This window comes from Hippichthys cyanospilos, chromosome 2, assembly GCF_059441005.1.
Source record: "Hippichthys cyanospilos isolate Australia breed blue-spotted pipefish chromosome 2, RoL_Hcya_1.0, whole genome shotgun sequence".
In the NCBI taxonomy this organism is placed as follows: domain Eukaryota; kingdom Metazoa; phylum Chordata; class Actinopteri; order Syngnathiformes; family Syngnathidae; genus Hippichthys; species Hippichthys cyanospilos.
In genome coordinates this window covers 12,811,281-12,832,867 of record NC_142370.1, presented here as the reverse complement: position 1 = coordinate 12,832,867, position 21,587 = coordinate 12,811,281, and the positions used below count along the sequence as shown (strand labels likewise).

The 21,587-nt window shown below is 42.3% G+C and overlaps 4 protein-coding genes and 1 long non-coding RNA gene across 13 annotated transcripts in view; 3 read left to right on the top strand and 2 right to left on the bottom strand.

The window, feature by feature from the left end:
* Window positions 1-73: 73 nt before the first annotated feature.
* On the top strand, window positions 74-13,567 carry LOC148427386 (suppressor of tumorigenicity 14 protein homolog). Of its 7 annotated transcripts, none has more exons than XM_088402419.1 (19): window positions 74-422; window positions 836-998; window positions 1,279-1,409; window positions 1,481-1,551; window positions 2,880-3,067; window positions 3,165-3,200; window positions 3,465-3,693; window positions 4,631-4,767; window positions 5,295-5,392; window positions 5,547-5,647; window positions 6,005-6,138; window positions 6,673-6,777; window positions 7,256-7,372; window positions 7,643-7,768; window positions 8,051-8,234; window positions 9,224-9,495; window positions 9,584-9,720; window positions 10,447-10,653; window positions 13,188-13,567. In XM_088402419.1, exons 1-18 carry the CDS (start codon window positions 381-383, stop codon window positions 10,606-10,608), a joined length of 2,433 nt encoding a protein of 810 aa, XP_088258545.1. In that variant the 5' UTR covers window positions 74-380; the 3' UTR covers window positions 10,609-10,653; window positions 13,188-13,567. The 7 variants fall into 7 exon arrangements, with proteins under 7 accessions (XP_088258545.1, XP_088258521.1, XP_088258503.1 ...); XM_088402395.1 differs by having other exon boundaries at window positions 13,112-13,567; XM_088402377.1 differs by having other exon boundaries at window positions 13,090-13,567.
* On the bottom strand, window positions 10,690-15,905 carry rad51c (RAD51 paralog C). Its single transcript, XM_088402536.1, has 4 exons — window positions 14,307-15,905; window positions 13,054-13,303; window positions 12,664-12,880; window positions 10,690-11,787 (listed from the first exon to the last, which is right to left on the bottom strand). The coding sequence occupies exons 1-4, from the start codon at window positions 14,422-14,424 to the stop codon at window positions 11,302-11,304; spliced, it is 1,071 nt and encodes a 356-aa protein (XP_088258662.1). The 5' UTR covers window positions 14,425-15,905; the 3' UTR covers window positions 10,690-11,301.
* abt1 (activator of basal transcription 1) lies at window positions 15,024-17,839 on the top strand. Of its 2 annotated transcripts, none has more exons than XM_088402549.1 (5): window positions 15,024-15,078; window positions 15,512-15,950; window positions 16,027-16,202; window positions 16,269-16,466; window positions 17,171-17,839. In XM_088402549.1, the coding sequence occupies exons 1-5, from the start codon at window positions 15,055-15,057 to the stop codon at window positions 17,369-17,371; spliced, it is 1,038 nt and encodes a 345-aa protein (XP_088258675.1). In that variant the 5' UTR covers window positions 15,024-15,054; the 3' UTR covers window positions 17,372-17,839. The 2 variants fall into 2 exon arrangements, with proteins under 2 accessions (XP_088258675.1, XP_088258685.1); XM_088402559.1 differs by having other exon boundaries at window positions 15,034-15,078; window positions 15,469-15,950.
* Window positions 17,840-18,237: 398 nt separating this feature from the next.
* Window positions 18,238-21,587, top strand: part of LOC148427383 (cyclin-dependent kinase 16-like) — a 12,233-nt gene continuing 8,883 nt past the window's right edge. For both annotated transcript variants that reach the window (XM_088402496.1, XM_088402487.1), the window contains exons 1-5: window positions 18,238-18,335; window positions 19,030-19,200; window positions 19,455-19,601; window positions 20,856-20,974; window positions 21,405-21,533. In XM_088402496.1, coding sequence (XP_088258622.1) covers window positions 19,083-19,200; window positions 19,455-19,601; window positions 20,856-20,974; window positions 21,405-21,533 — 513 coding nt within the window. In that variant the 5' untranslated portion in view covers window positions 18,238-18,335; window positions 19,030-19,082. The remainder of the gene's footprint in view (window positions 18,336-19,029; window positions 19,201-19,454; window positions 19,602-20,855; window positions 20,975-21,404; window positions 21,534-21,587) is intronic.
* The window catches only part of LOC148427382 (uncharacterized), a 13,438-nt gene continuing 11,314 nt past the window's right edge, over window positions 19,464-21,587 (bottom strand). The window contains exons 3-4 of the long non-coding RNA XR_015863740.1: window positions 20,813-20,947; window positions 19,464-19,579 (exon numbers count right to left, since the gene is read on the bottom strand). This is a non-coding gene — a long non-coding RNA (uncharacterized LOC148427382). The remainder of the gene's footprint in view (window positions 19,580-20,812; window positions 20,948-21,587) is intronic.

Genomic DNA, 21,587 nt, shown 5'->3' with positions numbered 1-21,587 from the left:
TATCGCGCTGAGGCTGCGCCTCTTCTCTTCGTCACACAAGCCCCGCCCACCACGCGCAGGTGTGGAAGCTGCGCAGTGCATTGTGGGAAGAAAGTAGTTTCGTTGACAAGAATGAACAGCACTTTTTAATTGCCCCCCCACTACTTTTACTCCTTTTTTCTTTTTATTTTCATAAAAAGGGCGGGGACGCCTTGTGCCCCCTTACCGGAGGCAACTTTAGATCAGGTTTCATTTTCTCGAAGCTCCGGAAACGTTCTCGGTGTGTATATTTCGCTCTGATACGCGCACGCGCACGCGCGCATTCTTATCTGTTTGGGATGGAAAAACACGAGTCTTGAGCCACAGAGAGACCACAGCAGGTCAGGAACTGTGACGTCATCATGGATCCACTGGAGACCGGGCAGAAGTTCAGCTTGAAACAAGTGAGTGACGTCACGACCGAACCAACTGGTTCTGCATGTGTCTACAGGTCACAGGTATAGCATTTACAGGCGTCCGAGTGATTATGTCTGCCTCATAGATTTGGGGTCGTTTATTAGAAATTGATCTCTGACCTCCCTGTTTTGAGTTTGTGTCCTGTTTCCCCTAAGCCGCTGTGTTTTTAACATGCTAGCTTCATTCAAGATGAAGAAATTCCTTTGCATGTCTTGCGTGCCCAAATACATCATATTACACATGATTTCTTTATTATTGTTATATTACACAAATTAATTTTATTATTATTAAAATACAGTAAATACTTAACAGTAATGGCTTAGTATTTAAAGCATTCTTTAAAGCATTTTGACAATTTTATCTAATTCCATCACCATGGTAACACCCACCCTCCCATCAGGATCTGGACCTGGATGCCACCCATCAGTTTTTGCCCACCCCTGACAGCAAAAAGCTGGAGAAGAGGTCCACACGTCACAAGAAGCTATGGATTGGCGCTGGCCTGGTTGCGGCAGCCGTCGCTATTTCTCTGTTGACCGGAATGCTTGTGTGGCGTTTCCACCGTAAGCGGACACCTTTTCTTTTTTATGTTTTGGTATGTCTTAAGTGTGTTTTATATATCTGCATGAACCAATGCTATTATAGTTAAAACTATTAAAAAAACACTCCACAAAATCTCCTTGAATTAAAACATGAACTAATGCTAGCTAGACCTTAATAAAAACTAAATCAAAATAAAGCAATGAAAACCTAAGAAACCCACTCTTACATCGAAGTAACTGAATTCTTAAAAATGAAATAAAAAACTGTTATAGCGCTAGTATTGACATATCATATGTGCAGTGTACCACGGCAAGGCAATGTCGCAAGTCTACGTGGGGTCCATGTCGATCGCCAACCAGCGCTTCCTGCCGGCCTACGAGGACCCAAATAGCAAGCCATTTGTCAAGATGGCGTCTCTCGTCAATCAGCAGGTGAGTGGCAGTGTGGTCCCAGCGCATCGTGGAAGGTCAGCTATAGCTGACGCCAACCTTTCATTTTGCAGCTAAGAGTGATGTACAATACAAATGCTGAGTTGCGTAAATATTTTCAACGCTCATCGGTGGATGCATTCAGGTGGGTCACGCCCAAAAGCGTTTTCTGTTTCAGGTATGGAGACTGTCAAAAATGCTTAATTTGTTTAAAGTCAGTAAATGGATTTATTAACTGGATTTATTCCCAAAACATATTTTGAGTGTGTTTTGTTTTCAAGTAGATGCTAAGTTGAGTTTAGCATGTAAGTTGTTGGTCACAGTTTTCATTGGGATGCTAAGCTTTTTCTCTAAAGACCGAATGTGCTTAAAATCCAAAGTTTTGGGGTGGTGGGTCTAATATTTTCAGATATTGATTTGGTCATGACTAGAGATGGGCGCATGAATTTTGGTGGTAATTGATCATGGTATTTACACATGAAGTAACCTCAAGCTTTTTTACGTTGTCTTAGACAGCTGGTATGTGAGATTTTAACAGGATTTCAACAAATCAGATGTAATAGTTTTTTATGCTGTGACAAAACATGATGTTTTCAAATTAAGAGCACATGAATTAGAACATAAAGCAACTTATTTTTAAATTGTGCTATAGTGACTCCCTTGGAGGAAATTCTATTGATGCGCATCATTAGTGACACAATTTTCCCAAAATGCTTTGTGCTGATAATGGGGTACATGACTCGAAAATATGTCACAGGGGAATACATTATTAAAAAAAGTTTTAGAACCATTAGGGCTGCACAATTAATTGAATTTTAATCGTGAACACGATATTGGCTGCCACCATTAATTTAGCTGATCCTCGGCAATATTAACATTTAAAAAGCCGACTGTACATGTCAAATCAAGCACTTTGTCATGCTACCACCAGGGGGCAATGTTTCCCGCATGTTTGCATGACAAAAGCCTCTGCTTTACTCACCCTAATATATTCATTACCAGTGTGAAACGGCGTAGAGTTTCTCACTTGATTCCTAATACATACCGTGCTAGCTTGTCATTTGGGACCCAAAATTGGGACAAATTCAGTTTGAAATGACTGAAAATGAAATTTTGACTTTGAATTGATTAAAATCTACTTTAAAGTAAATAATGTGCTTGGTTGTAGGCTTCAATTTTTTCACTGGTTTGCTCTCAGTATGTAAGTTAGCTGTGTTGCCTAGTGTCAAGTGTTTGCCATGTCTTGGCTGAATTTCTTTAAATGATTATTTACTTTATTTATTTAGTTTAGTTTATTAATATTTGTAAGTATCAGGCCTTGTTTATATACTGCTTATTTAAAAATAGACTAGTTTGACCAAACATTATGAATAACTGTGATTAATATTTTGACCATAAGAACCACTGTTTAAGACTATTTTTAGGTAAGTCAAGTATCTTCTCTCTTGAATCGGCATCTTTCCCCCACTGCAGCGACGGTGGCGGCGATTCTGTGACGGCGTTCTACCGCTCCGAGTTTGACGTCCCCGCGCTCCGGCAGGCTTCGGTGGACGTCGCCATCCAGTCGCTGCAAGTGGCAGCAGGAAGTCAGCAAAGTCGGCAAGGGAGAGTGCTGCTGAAACCGCAGGATGCGCTTAGTGTGGGCGCCATCGTCACGCGAGGTCGGCCCTTCGGTGCCGATCGATTGTTAATCGAGGCGTTTCGGTGGTACAATCAGTGGAGAAGTCCTTGTTAAGAATATCTCGTTTCTGTGTGCAGCCATTGATCCACGGATGATGTCATCAACCCTATTGGGTATGTTTTTTTCATTTATTTTTTTTATAATAATTTTTGTCACATTGTTTGCGTGTCCTGCCATTAGCTTCCATATTGTCCGTGTTTTGTTTATATGTGCCAGGGAAACTGCTGGCATCCAGCCCAGGTTATATCTAGACTTTCCGCCAAAGTCAGCTGGGATAGGATCCGGCTCGCCTGAAGCTCTAAAGAAAATACATTGATATTTTTGGTCAAAGTAAATATGTGATGTGACTAATAAGGTAACAACCTGCTGGTTTCCAGTCAAGAAGTCCTTTAACGTGCATGTCAGAGAGGGCGGAGTCATTCAGTCTCCGGGTTTCCCTGATTCTTCGTACCCGTCCAACATCTACCTGCAGTGGCGCTTGAGAGCGGACGCCGCCCACCGCGTGCGACTGGACTTTCAAAAACTGATCCTGGAGGACGACTGCCTACGTGACTTTGTCAAGATTTATGATTCGCTAGCGCCCATCGAGCAGAACGCCATCGCAGAGTGAGACCCCCCATCTTTAGACCATCATCAATTTTTATATGGGTCGTTGCATCATTTTTATTTGTGACTTAAATCATGACATCATCTGTTTTCGCTATCTCTGTCTTTATGATTTTAGTCATTATTTTTCATGGTCTACTTTTCTGATCTAAAAGGGATACTTTATTTATTTAACCATTTTCAGCAGTGAAACGAGAAAGCAGAATATATTGTCTATAACTAATTTGTTTATTATTTTCCACTTACAAATAATACCTGTAAAAACACCGCTTGCACGTGTCACATGACCAAACCCAGAAAACAGATTAGTCATCCATGCCTTGAGCACAAGTGGTGCCATTTTCAGATGTCAGCAAGTGGAGAAAATGTATTTAAATTTAAGGCCTGTAAGTGTCAAACTCCTGTCCTGGAGGGCCTGTATTTTCCATGTTTTGCAAGTTTCTCTTTGCAACGCACCTGATTCAAGTGATGAGCTCATCAGTAAGCTCTGCGGAAGCTTCAAAACGATTCTGATCATTTGAATCAGATAAATCACGGACAGTAGTTTGATACCAATAAGCCTTAAAAGGGTTAACCGGGTTTGGTCATGTGATGTTTGCAAGCTGAGGTGTTATTAGTTGTTTGTACATGCGATGTCATTTTGTGTTGACAAGTGGAAAGATGAGCTTTTAAAGGTATTAATGGAGCTATCATATTCATTATAGACAAAATACAAACATTTTACTGCTTAAAATGATTTGATTAGTATTTCCATCTTTGTCAACATCTAAATAATCCATTTCCACCACATCTATTTGAAATCTTTCTGTCAGGAGCTCCAGCTTTACTATTACATAAAGTCTTATCCTTACCTTCAGATTCACAATTTGCAACTTTACTACTTGAGTCTTTCTATCAATGTTTCCATCATGAAATCTTGGACGTGTTGTGTTTCCAGGCATTGTGGCGTTCCTCACAAATCCTTGTCTTTTGTGTCGTCTGGCAACGTTATGTTGGTGACGCTGGTCACCAATGGAGAGAAGAACTTTCCGGGCTTCATGGCCAACTTTTCACAGATCCCATTGTCCCCATCAGGTAGGCCCGTGACAGTTTTTCTCTTTTAATATTATTTGTTCAGGATGTTTCTTTCATAGAAGTCAACCCAAAAATGTTCATTACCACAATACGTTCTATATGCCCCCACCAGTCTCAACATGGCTTTGCGACTAATATTGTGTTTGTAGAATATGGATTAAGCCGCAAAGTCCACCCGTTTTTAATCCATACCGGGTGGTGGCCATTTTGTCATTGGCTGTCGCCTAAAAATGACATCACACTTGCTCACGTAACAACCAATCATGGCTCAGCTGTTTTCTGACTTAGGTCACGTGACGTTCGCAAGCTGAGTCGTGATTGGTTGTTACCTGAGTTTTGAGCAACTGTGAGAACACCAGGCAAAATGGCTGCCCCCTAAGATTGATGAAAATGGTTGGATTTTCAAGTTTAATTTATATTCCAGAAATGCAGTATTAATCAACATGCCATATTTAGACTAATGGGGCTTATGGAACATATTTTTGGAAGGAATTTTTCTGCATTGACCTCCTTCATGCTGCCCGCAGACTGTGGGGGAACTCTTAGCGGTGATGTGGGCGTCTTCTCCTCGCCGTTCTTCCCATCCAGCTATCCTCCTCGGACATTGTGCCTGTGGAACATCCAGGCCAGTACATTTGCGTCATCGTTGGGCCGCCGTTATAGGGATGGGAGATTAATCCTTTTCTTCATTTATTTAACCATCAAGACTATTTCTACCAGCACCTGTAGTTTAAAACATCTCCGCTACTAGTGTTTTCATTTTTTCTTTCTTTTTCTAGGTTTCGAAGGGCAAGTTGGTCAAAGTCAAGTTCAGCAAGTTTCACGTGGGAAATGATTCCAATGATTGTTCACGAGATTATGTGGAAATCAACGGCCGAAGGTTATTTTCTTTATTTTGCCCAAAGTACATGATAGTCCGCAAGACCACTTCTGAAATCATACTCACTCTGAAGTTGTTTCATGTGATCCGTACAGCATTCAACATTGCTACGTTTATAATCAGCTGATGCAGAAAACAAGCAATATGTGCACTTATGTACTTGTTTATGTGTCTTTAAAGTAACGAATTCACGCAGTGTTTTATGTCCTGAACACATATATTGTACCGCATTCACATCTCTTTCCTGAATAGTACCTTATGTGCATCATAATTCATGGTCCATGCACATCTAATGCGGCAAATTTACACCATAGCTAATGATCTATGCATCTCTAAGACATCATGTTTGCATCACAGGCTATGCGGGGCGAAAGTGGAAAGTACAGTGGTGGCTAGCAGAAGCAACCTGATGGCTGTCAAGTTCAACTCGGATTGGTCGTATGTGCACCAGGGTTTCCTCGCTGCCTATGAGAGCTTCATCCCCAGTGACTGTAAAGTATTTGTACCACTAATCTAACTGTCTATGTCGTTCTGTTTGTGAATGTATAGTATATTGATTTCAAGAAATCCAGCATATTCATTTGTGTCCACCGTACTGGGCATTACTTTTTGGTCTATGCATTTTTACTCACTGGCTCTACCCTGCTAGGGCCTTTAATGCTCAGTAGAGGACAACTAGGCCTTTCCAATGGTGTCTCGAGTATTTGGGTGGGAGGCAAATTGCTGAGAAAAAATGAACACAACAGTGGGAACAAATGAATCCGCAGGGTCTCTGGTCAGGAAGATACACGACAAGACATCGAGCCATTCATTAGCTTAACCGCTTATCTTCACTGCGTGCTGGAGCCTATCCCAGCTGTCTTTGGCCAGCAGGTGTGAAACCACACATGCTGATTGCTAACCCTTATTGAAATGTCGTGTTGCATTGGCCACCCCGTTGAAAACAATTTTTGCCTACCACTACCAAAGAATATTTCCACAAAATTCACCTCTGATAGTTTATGTCGCGTTTTGTTTTGGAGCAGCTTGTCCGCAAAGATTCCGCTGCACCAATGACTTATGTGTGGACTCCCGTCTGCGTTGCGATGGGGTGGACCACTGCGGGGATGCCAGCGACGAAGAAGACTGCAGTGAGTTTCTTCTATAAAAATAATCACATTTCAAAATAGCAATGGATTATTTGATCAAATAAACTATTTTACCTCTTTTAGCTATACTTTACTCAAATGGCGAATGACCCATCTGCAATGTATTTGAATTGAATCATTGAAATACAGGCTATTGTCACATATTCAAGCCCAATGTTATTGTTCAAACTGCGTGTTAGGTTTTTTTAGGTATTACTGTACTTGGTGAACATGTGTGTTATACTGTATACATTTATTTTGTAAAATATGGGGTAAGTGTTTTTTATTTATGTATTTTTTTTTAAGTTGAAATGTATATGTAGGACATACACACGAAACGATACGTTTGAGCTTGAAATTTTCAAGTAATGAGACGAGGGAAAGTGTCAGGAGTTCGCACTCCAAGCCGTAGACTGTGCTCACATTTTTTTATTTATTTTTAAAAGAAATCCAATTTGCCCTCCTCTGTCTTCTTTCGTAGGCACCTGTGCTCCCAACGCTTTCCGCTGCAGGAACGGACGCTGCGTCCCACGGTCCACCGTGTGCGACGGCAAAGACGACTGCATCGACGGGTCTGATGAGTTCAAATGCGGAAAATGTGCGACGGCTCTTGCTTTGTGTCTCATAAACACCTTTGCGTTCATTTGAAAAATATATTCCTGTTGCCCACACGTTTGTGAAAAAAAAAAGACATTTCCGCCAAAATGAGAATTTTGTGTTAGAACGAGACATCCATGTAAAAATGAGACTTAACAAAATGAGAAGCATTCAATTCATAGCAGGTCGTTGCTGTAAAGATTAGAGCAAATCATAATCACGTACTGTGTACACTGTTGCATCACTAAGACACGCTTGTGATGTCTCACAGTGGTTGCCATGACAACGTGTTCAGACACCAGCTTTCGCTGCAGAAACGGACGCTGCCTGGACAAAATCAACCCCGAGTGTGATGGTGAGGATGATTGCGAGGACGCATCAGATGAGGAAGCTTGCCGTATGTCCACCTCACACATGCTCACACCATTCAGTCCTTCTGTTATATTATACGTCAAATTGATCCATTAAAAAAAAAAAGTAGTTTTCCAATATATAGCCTATTCTAGCTTTGCTTAAAAAGTTTGGTTTTTTCGTTCATTTTATGTTCAAAAGTATCAATACATATCCTCTGGATTTATCTTGTGTTCAGACCAGCCGGGTCAATTTGACCCAGAAAAGAAAATGCGTATTAACATCTAATGCCATCCATGTTAATTGCGTGCATTTTATCCTTTTGAAGAGTGTGGTATGCGGCCGTACCGAAGCTCGCGCATTGTTGGCGGTGAGGCGTCGCAAGATGGCGAGTGGCCCTGGCAGGTCAGCCTACAGGTGGTGGGCCAAGGTCACGCATGCGGTGCTTCTGTGCTGAGCAGCCGCTGGCTGCTGACCGCTGCCCACTGCGTCCAGGACAAGGGTTCGGTCAGGTATGAGAGCATCACCTATAGCCTATGTGTACTGGTGATGATCTAGTGAAGTCTTTAAAAGCTGGTTAAACATTTTAGAGTCTTTAGACACCTGCTGAAGAGTCATTGCAAGACTAATTGGACTTTCTAAAGTTCCTTTAGAGCAGGCGTGGGCAATTCCGGCCATTGAGGCCCGGTGTCCTGCATGTTTTCCAGTTTTCTCTCCCCGGCACACCTTATTTAAAACATTAGCTCATCAACAAGCTCTGCTGAAGTTTGAAAGTAATCCCTATCATTTGAATCAGGTGTGTTTGAGAGAGAAAATCGGAAAGCATGCAGGACACCGACCCTCGAGGACTAGATTTGCCCACCCCTGCTTTAGAGAGTTACCAAAGAGTCTGTAGTAACTTTTTTAATTTTGTAATCTTCCCGCTCTTGTTTAAGAGTCTTTACGGAGTTGCATAACGTAGTTGGATTTTATAAGGACTTGTTTACTAGTAAGAATTTCTCTGCAAACGAGTTTTAGGTCTGTAGAACTGCAGAACAGTCGTTGCGCTAGTCAAGCTCGTCAAACGGTTGAGACTAAAGAGGAAAAGAATTTTCTCAAGTCTTTGAAGACAAGTTGAAATTTCTGAAGAGTGTTCACCTGTTGATCAGTCTTCAGCAGCTAGCAAATCTTTTTTACAGACGGCAGGCATTTTCAGGAGTTTTGACAGCCTGTTTTTAGAGTAACTCAACAGCATTCACACTGGTTGAGAATTGTAAAGTTTCTTTGCAAAATGATCGAATCTGAAGAATAGTCAGATATTCTCAAGAGCGATTACATTCATTCAAGTGTTACTTCAGACTAATTGAGAATTTTCAATATTCTATCAAGATTAGCTTTAGAGTCTTTCGTTGTGAACAGTCTTCAAAAACTAATCTAGCTTTCCGAACGTACAGACTGGTTTTTAGCGGTTGAGAAGGAACTAGAAACGGAGTGTCGGAAACACACCCGCTTTGTCTCACAGGCACTCGCAAGCCGAACAATGGGAAGCCGTTCTGGGCCAGCGTGTGCTGAGCCACACCAATGAGAGGACGGCGAGGAGAAAAGTGATGCGAATCGTTCCCCACCGCGACTTCAACCAGCTTACTTTCGAGAATGACGTGGCGCTGATGGAGCTGGATTCAGACGTGCCGCTCAACCAGCACATCTGGCCCATCTGCCTGCCCTCCCCCGCGCACCAATTCCCTGCCGACCAGGAGGCCTGGATAACCGGCTGGGGCGCCAGTAGAGAGGGAGGTGGGCAAGCTGATGCGCTTCTGACATAATTAGCTTCACAGACATTTGTGACTAAGCGCTTGGACGGCGTCCTCGTATCGTTCGAAAGGTGCCGCAGGGAGCGTCCTGCAGAAAGCCAAAGTTCGCATCATCAGCGGGTCGGTGTGCAACAGTACAATGAACAACGAAGTGACTGATGGAATGATGTGTGCCGGTGTCCTCAAAGGTGGCGTGGATGCCTGCCAGGTAGAGTCTTGAGTGACTTGATTTAGAGACTGGCGGGATTTTCCCAAGAGTCGATAGAGATGACTTGTTAGAGTCCTAAAAAGGTAGTTTGAGTCTCTAGAAACACCGTATGCAGTATCGTACATTCATTAGAGGCGCGGTTGTCATTTTTTTTTCAATCGTGTACCCCTGTGAAATAGTTTCACCTAAAAAATACGCATCCATATAAAACGTCACAAATTAAAAGCATACAGGTTTGGGCAAAGGAGTCACAACACAATTTAGTGATAATAATTATCATTGCTATAAAGTATATACTGTAAATATTTGTGGGAACCAGTCAGTAGTTGGAATTTACAATAAACAAAATGCGCTGGAGTTGCTTCCTGTTCCAATGGATTTGCTCTTAATTTAAAAAGAAAAAAAATGACTGTGTCTCTCACTAACATGTAGTATATTCTGTCGAACGTGGGCATTAAATTTGTTTGGAGTTGCATTAAAAAGCAGTAAATTTGATTTGCCGAAACCCTGTTAAATCTCATGCAGTGCCTTCTTGTACCCCAAGGGGTACTCATACCACCATTTGAGAATCCATAGAATAGCCCACTATAACATTTATTTTATGAACTTTGTTTCTTGAAATATTTAAATAATTTATTCTCTTTTTTTATCGGGTTTAGAGACTAGTTGGACTTTCCAAAGAGACTTATTAGTTCATTTAACAATCTGGTCTCATTTTGTCGTCAGGGTGACTCTGGGGGCCCGCTGTCAGTCATCAGCCCGGGTGGGCGTGTCTTCCTGGCTGGCGTGGTGAGCTGGGGCGATGGTTGCGCTCGCAGAAACAAGCCAGGCATCTACACACGAGTGACCCGATACCGGAGCTGGATCAAGGAGCACAGTGGTATTTAGCGGCATTGCTGTCTCAACTACTGGATGTTAAAGTGTTTCTTAAAGGTGCGCACTTATTTACATGTAAGAATTTCAACTAAATAAGCAAAATGCTTTATTGGAGACAGGAAAAAACCTGAATTTTCTGAGACATGGAGATTCTGAAAAGTGTTTTGAGTTTGAGTCCCATAAGGCATTAGGGCTCAAGCAATGCTTTGATGTGTGACCCACCGCTGGCTTCACTTTTATGAAAAAAAAAATACATTGGCTGTGCATTTGATAAATCAGCATATCAAAGTTGCAAATACGTGTAAGGCCTGAGGATGTCATCGTTTGCAAGAATACCCTATTCAGCCACAGAAAAAATGCTGGAAAAATCCACAAAGGTCCAATTTGAAAAGCCTGGGTTAACTCACTCGCGCCAATAGGAAGTCAAAACATTCAGTTTGACTGTGCTGGCAGTAAATGTGTTAAAACCCAACCATGGGATCTCGATATTTTTACATGCTTTTTCGTTTCCCGAGGCTCCAGTGTAGTTGAACTCTTTCTTGAGAGTCTTTGGAGAAACATGTTAAAGAGGCTTTCTAGACTTTGGGGATATTTTCAGATGTCTTTAATGGAATTAAAAGTCATATTTCCAACTACACGCTCGTCCCTGATTGGTTCTATACAAGCGAACTTCGGAAGGCAGTGTCAAACCCCCAAAATATTGCCCTAGAAGGCAGCCGATTGGTCTGGGAGCGTTCGAGGACGTTTAGTCGGCGGCTGCTTTGATGTGTCGTCGTCTCTAAAGCCGTCCATTGTGATTTGGTAGTTAACCGTCACTTCCTTGTGATCTGGAGACTTGAAGATGGTGGCCTGCCTTTGTGATCCTGCCCACCGTAGGAGGAGCCTCATGGTAGGCGCGTGGCCCCAGCTCTCTCCCAGCGCAGGGACCAGCTGCGATTGTCCCGCCTGGACCCGCGTGGTCATCTGGTTGCTCAGGACCACCGCCATCTCGTGCTTGGTCGCCATGGAGATGAGCTGCTGGGCCAGGCCGTTGAGCAGGCGCGTCCGCTGAGTCCGAAGCTCGTCAAAGTGCTGACGGAAGGGAACGGCCACGCTGTCAATCACCAGAAGACGGACTTTCGGGTGACGGGACAGGAAGTCGGGCAGCAGGTAGATCTCGGCCAGGAGCTCCACGTAGTCGTGGCAACGCACCTGAGGCACACCAACGGGAAGTGAACCCGTAATGACGGCGCATGATGATCATTACTTCCTACAAAAAAAAAATGCAATTTTTTTGGGCCTCGCCGGATTCACATTTTTGCAGAGGACATTCCGTTGCTATCCCATCAAGGGAGATGAATCTGCAGTACTTGGACTTTAGGATCGTGCGGATTCTACAAATTAGGAAAGGTGCCTGGATACAACCTCTACCGATACGAAAAGGTTATCTTGGCCAAAAGAAGATATTCCCCACGATTCATTACCACAGCATAATTTAGCAGGATTTACAACATAAACAAACTACACTTATGCTCTCGGGTTTGCAGCTCAAGACTTCAAACACACATCAAGTATAAAGTCTTGGTAAACAGTGACTTTTTTTCTCAATCATAAAACTAACATGATTGATAAAGACAAAAACAGCAAAAAAAATATTGTGTAATAAGACGTGCGAGGGAAATCATTTTGAATGAGAGAAAATGGAATTAATTCATTGATGTAATAGAGAGAATAGAGTTTTTTTTCAAATACTGTTTTTTTTACATTTTTACATCATTTGTTACAATAGAGAAAATCTAAATTCAATGAACAATATCCCAGGGCATCCCTGAAGATCGATTCATTAGTCTTTGTTAAAGCAATACGCCTTTTAAAATTCAAGCCAACATGACTCATTCATATTCATGTAGTGCTTTGCATTGACTTTGTTTGGGTAGAATTTGGGCACGTAGAGGGCGGGATCCACATGTGCTCTTTTACAAGTGAAACCGTTTGACAAGTCTTTTTTTGGTGTTCTATTTAGTGTTGGTGTATATGGTACACTTTGATAAGTAAGACTATGTGTCAGGGTGGTGAGTGTCACATTACCAGGAAGATGTTGGACAGGATGGTTTCCACGGTAAAAGCGGCAGCGGCGTCTCGTTGCGCTGCGTCCTCCGCTAGCAAGTCGCAATGGCGGACGGCGGCATTTGCAAGGTCCACCACCCTTTGAACCACAAAGCTTCCCTCGGTGTCGATGAAGACCACCTGACCTCCCAGACCCCCGAAACAGGGAGGCACCTGAACGTCCACGGCGAGCTGAAAACTTATTCCACACTCGTGTTACATTATCTGCCATTGTTGCAATTTGATTCTTTTTTATCCTCTGCGATTAACCACTAATATTATAGTGGATTACTGGGGAATTGTGTCTCCATCAGAGCCAACCTTTTGTGTGTGTGTGTGTGTGTGTGTGTGTGTGGGGGGGGCCTCGCTCACCATAGTTGTGTTTTTCCCACTCCCGGGGCTCCACAGATCTCCGTGGTTTTCCCGACAGGAAGTCCTCCTCCGAGGGCAGCGTCGAGCTGCGAGGAGAATGTCACAATGCGATTCAGCGCTTCTTCCTTCTGCAGAAGGTCCAGAGCGGTAAAAGAATCGCCATCTCCTGGTCCTCGTCCTTCATCGGCTCCTCCTTCCTTCCGCACTGCCTGGAGCACCTCCAGCGCGTCCTCTTGGCTCAGGCCTGTCTCTGCCACAAAGAGATCCCCGGGTTTTGTCGTTTTGCTTGGAGTTGCAGTCTGTTATACACTGGACTGATGAGCATCCAGTCAGTGTGCTTTAATACTCTTATGAATGAATTGTTTTATTTGTATGCACAACCTGAATCCGATTCTTAGGTAGTCTTCCAAAGCGCTTCACCTTACATTCAGGGTTTCCACACTTTAAGGAATGTTAAATTCAAGACTTCAACTGTAATTCCAGTTGAAATAAAGTTTAAGAATTTTACAATGTTCTCAGTGTCCCATGTTGTCCAAAATTGCTAGTAGAGTACACACATGTGCATCAGTCAATCCCAATTTTATACCCTAATAATATCCAGTATTCAGCGTTACCATTTGTAAGACTTTTAAAAGGTTGTTTTAGGACTTTTCAACTACGTGATTATTGATAATTATTTTTGGTACTCAAACATTTAGATTCCTCTTTTTTCCCAATTAAAATGGTCCAAATGCTAAAAAAAAAAATCAACCTGCCAACAGGAAATATTGTTAACATTTTTTAGTTCTCTATGAAGGCAGTCTGTGTTGAATCAAAACATTTGCTAGGCTATTTAGTCAACGTTGTTTTCCTAATTACTGGCAGTTTGTGGATCAAACCAAAGATGCACTACCAATTTTAAGTAATATCTAGGTGTTGAATAAAACATTGAACATTTAAACGGATTTTATTTTGTCGGCGAAATGTTTGTGGCGGGAATCCACATGAGACATACATTTCCCATTTTACAAGAAACCGGATGTGTGTGTGTGTGTGTGTGTGGGGGGGGGGGGGGGGGGGGGGACTCCAGAAATGGTGCAAAAACACGTGAATAATATAAGTTTAATAATATAACTTTTTTTTTTAAATAAACGAATGCAAATTTAATATTTGTTAGAGAAAGAAATGCAGATTGTATGTAGAGGCCCTATCGGACAGCCTCGAGTCTTTAACTACTTAGAGCACTAAAATTGACAAATCCAACCAGGATGTACCTCGACTAAGCTGGAGCGCGCTGACTTGCATGATGTCATCAAGCATCTGAAACCCCGCGTTGATGAGTTTGACTTTGACCTGTGGACTCAAGCGCAGAGTGGAGACCGGTCTTTGCATCCTGTTTGCAGCTCAACGTGAGATTTTTGTTCTAACGTCAAGAATATGACACTTGCAGTAGCGTGGCAATAAAAGCTCAGTTCAATTATGTATATATATAAAAAAAATCACACTTCGTCATCTTTTTGGATTAAGCCTGTTTCCGAAATAAATGTACCAAAATGCGACTAAACTTTCTCGTCGTCATGTTTTTCGCAACACTGGAAAGAGAGCACCACACTTCCCGTGTGCGTATCTTCAAAATAAAAGCATTGTTAACCGTGACGTCCGTTTGCATTCCAATCAAGTGTCACAGTCGAAGAAAATCAAATAGTTTCAAGTTATATCTGTTTAAAACAAAACAAACCTGCACATGAAATGTAGTGTTTTTAACAGCGCTATGAAAATGAAAATCAAATGTTCCAATGAGGTGGTCCCAGTATAACATAAAGGTACATGTAACAGCTTTTGAAAAGAGCATTTGTCAGTTGAACCAGCTTCAACATAACGGGCAAATATGAAAAGGCTGCAAGCAACATCAAATGCTTAGTTCAAGTTTAAAAAATTCGAACTTAATGCTACCAATCATTTTACTTTGACATTAAATGTAGGAAGTGAACTGCGGGACGTCGCTGCTTTGTCGTCACAAACATGCGACCTCATTTGCACGTGAAGGTAAGTAGCTTTTATTTACGCTTCTGATACCGACTGCATATTTTATAAAATTATTCTTCTACACACAATCCTAGGTAACGCTCGTGGAGACGTTGCAGCAAAAGTTTAACAAAATTGTCAATGTTTTTAGCAGAGATTTTACACCCGATAAATGTGATTTGCTTTTCGTCGAGGTTTACGTTTCCTGCTCTTAAGTTTTTTTTTTACACTCTATCTATACCACATAACATGTACATTATTGACGTGGTATTCTTTCCTTTACAAAAATATAATAAATTTACATTTGTAAGTGCCGTTCACAACGAAGTTTTTTTTTCCAAGTAAACGTAGTTACAAGTATCTTAGATGTCGATTATGTGGAGACTCATGTGGCAACTATGTACCCCATAGATGTGGAGCCATCGTTTATGTTTAACCTAATATTTCGTTTGAGATGAAAAAGGTTAAGACGAAGATGACATCAGCTCACGTGAAAGAAGGGAGGATGATGACATCCCAATGGGAAGAGGAGGAGGGTAAGACTGAAACTGAAGAAAAGTCGAAGGATAAGAATATTACAACTCAAGCAAAAGAGTCGGAAGATTCGGATGGGAAGACTACAACTCGAGAAGAAGATCAAGAAGAGAGGACGTCAACAACTCCAGAAGAAGAAGAGGAGGAAACGGATGAGGATTGGAAGCTCTCAACTCAAAAAGAAGAGAAGCAGAGAAGGCAAATTCCAAAAGGAGTGGCAAAGACTTCGTCCTCAGACAAAAAGTGTGTTCCAGGAATTCTGTACATAGGTCACATCCCTCCCAGGTTCCGACCCAAACATATGAGAAATATTTTGTCAGTTTACGGTGAGATCGGACGGATCTTCCTACAACCTGAAGGTAGGTCTCAGCGATGTCTTAATTTTGTCAATTCATTTGAGTTGATCGTGACGATGCCGTTTTGACGGGATCGCAGATGGCCAGGTGAAAGCGAAGAAGAAGCGCTCGGGCTCCAGGAGGTGCGACTTCACCGAGGGCTGGGTGGAGTTCCGTGACAAGCGCATAGCGAAGCGCGTGGCGGCGTCTCTTCACAACACGCCCATGGCCACGCGGAAACGCCAGACCTTCGTGTCTGACCTCTGGTGTATCAAGGTAAGGTGAAGACTCGCTAGTCACATAACTCTTTTGGTAGCTAACGGGAGTTCTCTGGCTCAACAGTACCTGCACAGGTTCCAGTGGACACACTTGAGTGAGCGCCTGGCCTATGAGCAGATGGTCCTTCATCAGCGCCTCCGTACCGAAGTGTCGCAGGCCAAGCGCGAAACTAACTTCTACTTGGACAACGTGGACAAAAGCGCTCGCATGGACAAAGAGAGCAAGAAGGGGAAGCGGAAGAACACGGACGCACAGCAGCATGTCAGTTTATCATCTGTCCCTGTTGTTTTTTTTTTGTTTTATTATTTTTGTGTCCATCTTTCTCTGCTTTTTCTTTTCTTCCTCAATTCTTTTCACTGTTTCTTTTTTTGTCATTGCTGTCTTTCTCATTTTTCTCTTTTGCACTTTTTCCCGTCTTGCCTTTTTCTCACTTCTTAAGTCTTGGTTCCATTCTGCTTGTTTTTCCTGTTACTTTTCTGTCATTTCCTTTGTTCAATCTTTTTAACTCTTATTTTTGACCACTAGATTTCGTTTTTCTTTCTGTATCCCTAGCTTTTCATTCCTTTCTTTGCTCTTTCACTATTCTTTTCTATTTTATTCAGTCTGTATCGTTTTTTCTTTTTATCACTGACTCTTTTCTGTTTTCTCCTTATTCACTCTGGTTTGCTATTCTGTCTCGCTGTCTTTTTTCCATTTTTTTCTCACTTTCTCTGACTGTCTTCACTCCTATCCCTCTTTCTGTATAAATTCCTTGCTTCCTTTCTTAGTTTTTCTGCTATTTTATTTTTGTTTTCTCCATTCTTTCCTCCTTTTCACACTCCTTTTCAGTCCCTACTCCTTTTTTACTTCTAAATTGTATGTTTTTCAGTTGCATTGGTTTACAGTCATTTTCTCCCTTTCCCATCTCATTCTCACTTTCGACCAACTCGGGACATGCTTTATATCATGCTGTAATGTCATTTCAGGCGGAAGAGCGGACGTGGGACTTCACACAACGCCAGACTGAGGAGGAGATACAAACAAAGAAAAAGAAGAGAAATAAAAAGACAATGGTCACGATGGATTCTGGCAGCCAGAAGCAACAGGACAAGGAACGCATGCACCAGCTCAAGAGCCAAGCAAACGTTTCTTTGTTAGCCAAAATTTTTAACTCCCAACAGCCGTAGCATCGGTGTAGGAATAATGATGTGACACAAACTGTGCAGCACATGCAATTATTTAAATCTCCAATGACTATGTGTAAAATGGTGTGATTTCACTATAATGGAGTTGTAACTGGCATGCTAACTATTTAAAATACCCACGTATAATATCCACGACTTACTGGTAGTGGCCCTCAAGCTGGATATTACAGATATGGAGTAAAGGGTGAAATTGTTTGCCATATGGCCGGTGAGCTAGTAATACAGTAACTTGCTTGTCGAGTGGACCCCCACAAAACCCACTGTAGTACATACGTATGATACAGGCCTACTACTAGGTCTGCATGGAACTGTAGTCGATATGCTAAGTAGGTACTATAGCCTAATAGACCTTTTGATAATGGTTGTAAACAATTCATAATGTTTATATGTGGCAGGAAAGTGAATGAGATGAACTGAAAACAATAGTAAAAACCTACACGAAAAGATGGATCCAGAAATGTTATGCGCACGCACACACAAGCCAGTGGAACCTCTGGATATGGAAGCAAGTCTGTCCATCATGTCGCCTGTTTTTTTTTTTTTTTTGTTGTTGCTATTTTTCTACCAAATTTGTGTTAATATCAATTACAACTAATGCTCAGTCTCACTTGAAACCATTTAGGGCTTCTTGTTTTACTGACTGACACACAAATTGCCATGGCAGAGAACCAGTGTTAATTTATTTAAGCCATGTCGCATGCTTTCTCAATGATTTTGTGATGGTCAAATCACCGTTTCTTAGTGGTACAATCAGCAAAAAGTTTACAGAATTACTATGCCGAGACAATAATGCGCGCGCGCACAAGACGTTCGAAGTGCGCGTGACGTCACTGATATGCGAAGAAGCAACATGGCGGCAGATTATTGGGAGCAAGAAGAATCTTTCACGCTACCACGCTGAACCGAGCCAAAGACAAGCCGGGCGACGCCGGGACCGGGCCTCCCGGTGAGTGATCTACAACCTTCTAGCGGATGAGTGTGCCGAGAAGCTGGAAGCGGGCGCGATGTTACTCAAGCGGCGGCGGGCAACCCGGGATTCACGCCGTTCCGCCTCCATTTAGAGGGCTCGAGATACAGCAAATAGTCTCTCCCCATCCCGTCGCGCTTGGTGGACGCTACCACAACATAGTCATGTCCCCCGAAAGCGCCGGGAAGTGAGACGAGACCGCCGCCTGCTAACCGCTAACAACAGCAAGCGGGCGCAATGGAAATCATTGACTATACATTGTATTGCGAGTTTGCAGTTTGCTCGTGCTGTGCGTATATGCAACGAGCAAATGTTGTTCCCTTCATTTTGCCCATAATGGATCCCACATCGCGTTTTGCACTTAAGAGAGAGTTCGTGGATGATTAAATATATCCCAGGAGGCATTGCGCCCCTGCGCTGATACGGAATTCCGTTTCCGGGGTATTCCAATTGTGCCTGGAAAATATCAGTACACGGGATAACATTAGGAGTTTGTATCCGTTTTGTAGAAATACAAATAAGGTCAGACTACCCAGCTAAATTAATATCGAACACTAATATCTAGCGAATAACCTTAGTCTAGGAAAATCTCCGACAGAGATAAAGATGTCTCTACTCCAAGCTTGCTACTTGTGAGCATACCATGATGTGATATTCGACTTCCTGCGTGCAGGTGCGTCGTCCACGCTGGCTGCCCCGCCCCCCTCAGCTTCCCGCCCCCCCCTCATGGAGAGGATGAGGAAGATCAAACGGCAGCTGTCGCTCACCCTGGGGAGGGGAGGGACCGGGGGAGGAGAGCGGACGCTGAGCGACCACCAGGAATTCACATCTCACAGTGACTCGGGTAATACTCGCGAGTAACCTGCACGATTTGCTTGCCAAATAAACTTGCAACGACTCAGTATAAGGCCAACATTTATTTCATGTTTCGCAACGTGTTTCAAGCGTTTCAAGTTACCTTTTCGTTACGAAATTGTTCTCTTATTAGATTTTCGTGTTTATTCTTCTTATTCTTATTTTTTAAAGCACAAATGTCACGTTGTTCCCCAATTTTGATGTAAACGCACCATTCAGGTTTTTTTTTTCCTTACCCTCCAGAGGCTGGCACGCTTCGTCCTGCAACAGGGGGCATGAAAGTCAGAGGATCATCTTCATCAGTTCAGTCTCTTTTCCAGTCGTACAGCCGCCGGCCTCGAGGTCTCGGACGCAGTCTGAGCTCATACCTGAACCACAGCAGCAGACTAGGTAGGCCCAGTTTGGCCTTTAAAGGGGAACCCAACCCCAAAGTTTTTTTTTTTTGCAATGATGTGTTTTATGTACTCACACTAGTTTAAACATGCCATTCTGATTTGGATTGCATTTATGGAATTTGAATTAAGTAGCAAAATCTAGCTGTTTTTATCCAGCCTTTTTGTAGCTTGCTGTTGACCAAAAATTATGTCACAGTTGCTTGGATATCTAACAATTATGGGTTACCTGTTTTTGTTTTTGTTTTTTTTGCTGTTGTTTTTTTTTTTTTTTTTAATTTTGTACTTGTGACGTTTGAGGGCTGAGCTATGATTGGTTATTTCCTGAGACTTGAGCAACTATGATGTCATTTTAGGTGACAGCCAGTGACAGTTGGGCATGGCTGTTGCTGCTTAATTCATCCACAAATGAAATTATTAATCAGAATTTCATATTTTGTCTAGTTGGGTCACATAGAACAATTTATTGAGAAGACAATTTTGGGGCTGACTTCCCCATAAAGAATTCCTCCTTTTTTCTCTCAGCAATAATCCATCTTTTTTCCCCCAAATTTTCTGTTTTTATGACATTTTGTGATTCTTTTTTTTTCCTTTTATTTATTTTTCTTGACACACTACACCACCCAGCAATAACTCAACTTTTTATTGATATGCCGCTTTAAAACGATCATTGCAGCAATACCAGTACGAGTACTCAACTCTTGAGTAGTCACGTTTATTGATATCAAGTAGTGATACCGCTGGTACTTTTGGAACAAAAAAAAAATCCCCTCAAAAATCTGTAATGGATCTTTTTTAAAGACCTGCAGATTAGAAAATAACATTTTGGCAAGGAAATGGCAAGTTCCTCTTCTTCTAATTTGTAATTTTCTAGTTAGTTACATGAAACTGTTCCGAAAGTAATCGGCCAACACTATTATAGGCAGCCATTTTGAGTACCGATTCCTTGAAATTGGGCCAGATATCAGGCTGATACTTGTATCGCCTATCCCAAGCATGCACATAAACACGAAGCTTAATAAGTAAACACAATAAAATATTCAACAATTTAACATTATGAATTGAACTGAGAATTGCAGCATGTTGTTGGTATTCAGTGCTATTGATTCTGCGATTGCCTTCCACCAAACTAGAAAACATTTTCCTGAAAAAAATCCTCAAATCAATCAATAAAGTGCAAACTCCCCCAGATTTTTCCTGTCTCCTCACCTCATGTTCTCACAGTGCTTGCTTCCATCTCATGTTCATGCAGAGATTGTACATGAGGATGTCAAGATGAGCTCTGATGGAGAAAACGAGCCCACGTCCTCATCGGACGATGTCCAGAGTCCAGTCCGAGTTCGACTGAGAACAAAGAAGATATCCACAGAGGTAAAAGGACTTTTGAGTAGGTTATGCAGACCCTTTTTTGTGTTGCATCTCTACCCACTCATCCGTTTTCTGTAATGCAAGCCCAAGCACGACTTGGTTACCGTCAAACACCACAAGTCACAGATGACAGTATTGCGGCAAGACGAAGAAACCACTCGTTGCTGTGCTAGTGTATGTGTGTACTCTTCGCATGCCATCACAAAACTGTACAACACTGTCCGAATCAGGTTCAAAGGTTCAGGTTCAAAGCATCAAAGGTTCATTGCAACATGCCCACTAGGTGAGAGACATGGTCCTTGTGGCCGCCACAGTATCTCAATTTCATGGTCAATCTCCCAGTTTAAATCACACTTGAAACATAAACACTCACACACGTGCACACTGACTCTCTCTCTCTTTCTCTCTCTCTTTTTCTTTCTTTCTTTCTCAGGACATCAACAAACGTTTATCATTGCCTGCCGACATTCGTCTTCCAGATGGCTATCTGGAGAAGTGCAACGTGATTGGTCCAGCTCTGTTTGAACACCCAATTAGCCGGCGGCTGCGTAGGGTGTCACTGGTGTGTCTCTGTTGTCTTGTGCGACCTTGCAAGATTGTGTTTGTTGTTGTCGTT